This window comes from Manihot esculenta, chromosome 11, assembly GCF_001659605.2.
Source record: "Manihot esculenta cultivar AM560-2 chromosome 11, M.esculenta_v8, whole genome shotgun sequence".
NCBI classification, from domain to species: domain Eukaryota; kingdom Viridiplantae; phylum Streptophyta; class Magnoliopsida; order Malpighiales; family Euphorbiaceae; genus Manihot; species Manihot esculenta.
Genome location: NC_035171.2, coordinates 10894274 through 10898787, shown reverse-complemented (window position 1 = coordinate 10898787; position 4514 = coordinate 10894274). Strand labels below are relative to the sequence as shown.

The 4514-nt window shown below is 33.6% G+C and overlaps 1 protein-coding gene across 3 annotated transcripts; it reads right to left on the bottom strand.

Moving 5' to 3' along the window:
- Window positions 1–345: 345 nt before the first annotated feature.
- LOC122725077 (ABC transporter D family member 1-like) lies at window positions 346–4286 on the bottom strand. 3 transcript variants are annotated; one of them, XR_006352478.1, is made up of 6 exons: window positions 4087–4286; window positions 3472–3669; window positions 2871–3326; window positions 1896–2031; window positions 1728–1806; window positions 346–661 (listed from the first exon to the last, which is right to left on the bottom strand). XR_006352478.1 is itself a non-coding variant. In XM_043961611.1 (6 exons), exons 3-6 carry the CDS (start codon window positions 2966–2968, stop codon window positions 606–608), a joined length of 369 nt encoding a protein of 122 aa, XP_043817546.1. In that variant the 5' UTR covers window positions 2969–3326; window positions 3472–3630; window positions 4087–4286; the 3' UTR covers window positions 346–605. The 3 variants fall into 3 exon arrangements, 2 of the variants coding, with proteins under 2 accessions (XP_043817546.1, XP_043817547.1); XM_043961611.1 differs by having other exon boundaries at window positions 3472–3630; XM_043961612.1 differs by lacking the exon at window positions 1728–1806 and having other exon boundaries at window positions 3472–3630.
- Window positions 4287–4514: the final 228 nt, after the last annotated feature.

Here is a 4514-nt window from a genome sequence, read left to right as displayed (position 1 = left end):
CAGCGACCATTTTTTGGTCGCTAATTTAGTGTCAGGGCAAATTAAATATTACAAAATAACGACCAATCAGCGACCATTTTTTGGTCGCTAATTTGGTGTCATGGCAAATTAAATATTACTTAATAGTGACCAATCAGCAACCATTTTTTGATCGCTAAATTTTAATCGCGAAATGATCACTGTTTTGATCGCTAATTTGATCGCTATTTCGTTATTATTTGATCGCCTCAAAAAAGAACATTTGGTCGTTATTTCGTTGCAAATTAATAGTAAAATCAAAAAAATATTTGTTATTTAATTTGCTTTTATGGGTGATTAGTCACTAATATTGACCCAAACTTTCCATTGAAAGTTTTAATAATACTATTGACCCAAAAAATTTCACAACTTGACTTTTTTCTTTTTTTGTCGAATTCACAGCTTGACTAAATTCCACAACAATAAGATAGTTAATAAAACAGTACAAATGGACCTTAATCAGTTCTCTGAGAGGGCCAACAAAAAAAACCTAACTCTATTGCTTAATGTTGACTAGATCCTAAGATATCATCATGTCCTGAACCAACCAATCAAATCCCTCAAGCAGCCCCTCCCCTGTGTATGCGCTACAGCCCACGATTTTCCAATGCCTGGTTTTGTCCATATTCTCCAGGTTTAGTACCTGCAGAAGTTTTGCAAACTCCATTTTAGAATTTCAAAAGACGAAAGCAAGGCTATAAATCAGACATAATAACTTTGGAAGAAAAGAAAATGGAAAGCAAGGCTATAATCCCCAACACCTTAGCTTTCGTTTTATTAAAATGGAAAGAGGATGCAAGAAAAGGTGAGAAAAAAATAAAACATGAAAAGGGGGGGATAGAATTGAATTATAACTCGGAAGAGAAAAGAAAAATCAGCTCATGACAACCATTCTCAATTGCAAATATCAAGAATTACATAGTCAATGATATGGGCATATGGCAATTAAAAATTACAATGGAAAAAATTAATTTGAAGGCAAATGTGCTTAATGCAGCTAATAACAGTTCTTATTAAAAACTACCAGCAGTTGAATGAGAAATAAGTTTCGAACTCAAAAAAAAATATTTTCTTTTTTTTTTTCAGCATAACTGGGAGCTTTCTTTGTTTAGCATGAGCAAGAATGAGAGTGTTAAGATGAACAGACAGAAAAGAAAAAGAAAAACACAAAGAAATAGATAAGGAATTAACATATTCATAGGAAGATGGAAGTGATACTTAATACAGAAAAAAAGTTAAGAGAAAGAAAACAGGAATTATAGACCAGCAAATACAGTATAAAATTAAGAGAAAGAAAACAAGCCCATTACTTCTCACTATGTAATGATGTGCATCAGAGGAAAATTACAAACAAAACATCCATGAATCCAAATTCACCATCCCGTTAAGCCCAATCCAATATTGGCCAGCATTTTTCTATTGGGATCGCAAAGATAAGCTGATCAAATATTAAATGTTTGTCCTAATCCAGTACTTGACATCAACAAGGGATTGACCATAAAAAGCTCCTGTGGGATGGCCATTAATAGGTATGCATATTACAAAAAAAAAAGGTTACAAAATTTGGGAATTTCACATAAGATATTCGTGTTAATAGAAAAAAAAAACTTTAAGAGCTGTGAAGAACCATACTGAAATGGCAAGAAAAGATAACTGATAGAATGCAATTGAAAAATGGAGATAGTTTAATTTTTAAGTTGAACAAATACCTGTAATTAACAGATTAGATCCTGATTCAACTTTAAGAGTCAGATCTTCCACCAAAACATTACCAGTTGGGGTAACAACCTAGAAGGCATTACTGCTATAAGCAACACAAAATGTGTAATAATAACAACATGAAGAAATGAACTCCTTAAGTTTTGACTTTCGGGTACCTTGACCTTAGAAAACTCCACATAATCAGCTTCACTGAAGTAGTTCCTACTTCCACTTCTTTGTAGAGATGTTTTATCTTCAGAGTTTAGCTCTCTTGATATTACTATTAACTCATGAATGCGATCAGCATAACCACTGCAATAAGACAAATATTAGGCTTAGAGGATAACTATAATCATGTGTAAGGCATGCTCAAGGACAAATCAATCAAGTTCCCTACTAATCAGTAAAATAATAATCTTTTATTTGTTCTTTTGCACTCTTCCTCTCTTTTTCTCTCCAAAAAAAATTTTCTCACTTCATTCCATAAATTATTTTCATTGGAGAAAAGTGGAACATGGATGTGATGTAGAACAAATAGAAGTATAGAACATTCAAAGGGAAAGAAACAAAACTTACAAAACTCTATTAATCCTCAATTTTTTATAACAATAACTCCAAAAGACCTGAATTGCATAGGTATTTGTAGACTAATACTAGGAATTAGGAACCCCGAAGCAAGAAAATACTAAACCACTGCTAACTAGGAATATCAAACCATTGACTAATTAAATAAACATTACTTTCCAATTAAATTTCCTAAATCAATGTGGAACCTTCTTCTACCACATATTTTAGTTCTAACTTCTTTCAGAAGAAATTGGGTAGAGTTAATAACTACATAGGTACTTGTAGACTAATACTAGGAACCTCAAAATAAACAAAATAGTAAATCAATGTTATCTAAGTATATCCAAGCAACATTAACAAGGAAATTTTAAAAAAATATATAATTAAATATTACTTCCTAATTAAATTTCCTCAATTTCTTCCTAAAATCCCTGATAGAAGAAGGTTCCACATCAGGAAGCAAGAGCAGTTTTATGGAGGGAGGGGACCGGGGGCAAAGGGAAAAAACAGCTGATATTGAGAAGGTGAACAAACAAATAAGGCCTCCTTCGAGGCTAGGATGCCAAGAATATATTGTTAACCACCTGAGACAATTGAGTCGCCTTGAACTTATAGAAAGAGTTCCCAAGGACTGAAATAGTGATATAATAACACTGGTGTGATATCTTAAGTTGCTTAACATTGTTGCCCTTCCCAAAGTAGAGGCATCAGGTCTAAGATTGCCAGCAAAAAAAGGGCTCTATAATCAATACAACTGCAACTGTAGCACCAAGATACTTCACCAAAAAATCTTGAATCATGCCAAACCACCAATGGTCATGAAGAACAATTCTCATGTGTCTTACAAGATCCTTAAATTTCTGCTCAATATGTGATTCCTCTCTATGTTCTCCACCATAGAATGCTATACTTTCAGCATGGGTCCTTAAACGTGAATGAAGCTGCCGATATTCACCTTCCAACTGTTGTTCTTTTGACATCAGTTTCCCAAAAGCAGGAGAAAAGTTTCTAATCATGGTCCCTGCTCCCAACACATAGGCCTGAGAACATTAACATCATGTGTCAACTATCAAGTGGAAAATTTTTAAGAGACCAATTTCATCATATTAAGCTCAAAGGTCATCAGAAGCCATTCAAAAGAATAAAATACCATAAAGAATATCAAGAATTCAGATAAAAAATTACCAATATCCAAAAAATATATTTTGGGCTAGCATAAGAGCACAGCCGCCAAGTATAGAGAAGGCCATCAGTAACTGCTGTCAGGTCTTCCTGTACCAGTTCACTCAACTCTGAACAAAATCTTGGCACATCACTTGCAATTCGTTGTTCAGGATTAGTAATCTGACCATCAACATGAGATATCTTATAGTAAGCCATGTTCTGAAACCCCAATAATGATGTAATGATGTAAGAGAAAGAAAACAGGAATTATAGACCAGCAAACAGGAATTATAGACCAGCAAACATAAAATTCCTTTAAAAATTAAATTTCTTTACTATTAACCCTTAATATCAGACACTACCGAACCCGATTAAGTCATAATCACAATAAAAACAAAAAATAAAAAATTCACACAAAATCCACATTAACAATATTCTAAAACACATCTCAATATCACGAAAACAACTCTGAATGGTAGTGTTTATTTCAAAAATTTTCAATAATCTCACTAAAACAACTCTCAGTCCGTTCACAATAATCTTTATTACAAATAATTTTCAATAATCTCACAAACGAAAACTTCACATAAATCTTAATATTTTCACAAATTTAAGAAATAAATAGATCTCACAAACCTGCAGTGACCGAGGACGCGGCGAGGAGCAGCACCGGACAGCAAGACTGGAGCAGAGGAAGCGGCGGAGAAGAGCAGGAACCGAACGCAGAAACGACGTTGACAGCGTGGAGCACGATCGGCGGGAGGCGCACCAGACGAGTGACGTAGAGGCCGAATGGGGGAGGGGAGGGCAGCAGTAGACTTTGAGAGTTGAGAGAGATTTAGGGTTGAATTTTATGGGTTATTTTGATTGCAGGTTTGTTTATTTATGTTTATTTTTTATCTTTCAATTAAGATTTTATTTTTATAGTTTATATTATTTAAAATGTTTTATATTATATTTTTATTAATTTTGCCTTTAATAGTACAATTAAGATTAGGGATTAATTATTAGGGATTAGAGATTAGGATTAGGAATTAGGTTAGAGTAGCTATGTAAACGGATCG

What these genes read in the sequence shown, in the direction of transcription:
- LOC122725077 (XM_043961611.1), bottom strand. Translation starts at nt 2,968, where the DNA reads ATGTTAAGCAACTTAAGATATCACACCAGTGTTATTATATCACTATTT. An exon ending in AGGCGACTCAATTGTCTCAG is followed by an intron (nt 2,032 to 2,870) that starts GTGGTTAACAAT and finishes GTCTTATTGCAG; the next exon opens with TGGTTATGCTGATCGCATTC. An exon ending in TGGAGTTTTCTAAGGTCAAG is followed by an intron (nt 1,807 to 1,895) that starts GTACCCGAAAGT and finishes AATGCCTTCTAG; the next exon opens with GTTGTTACCCCAACTGGTAA.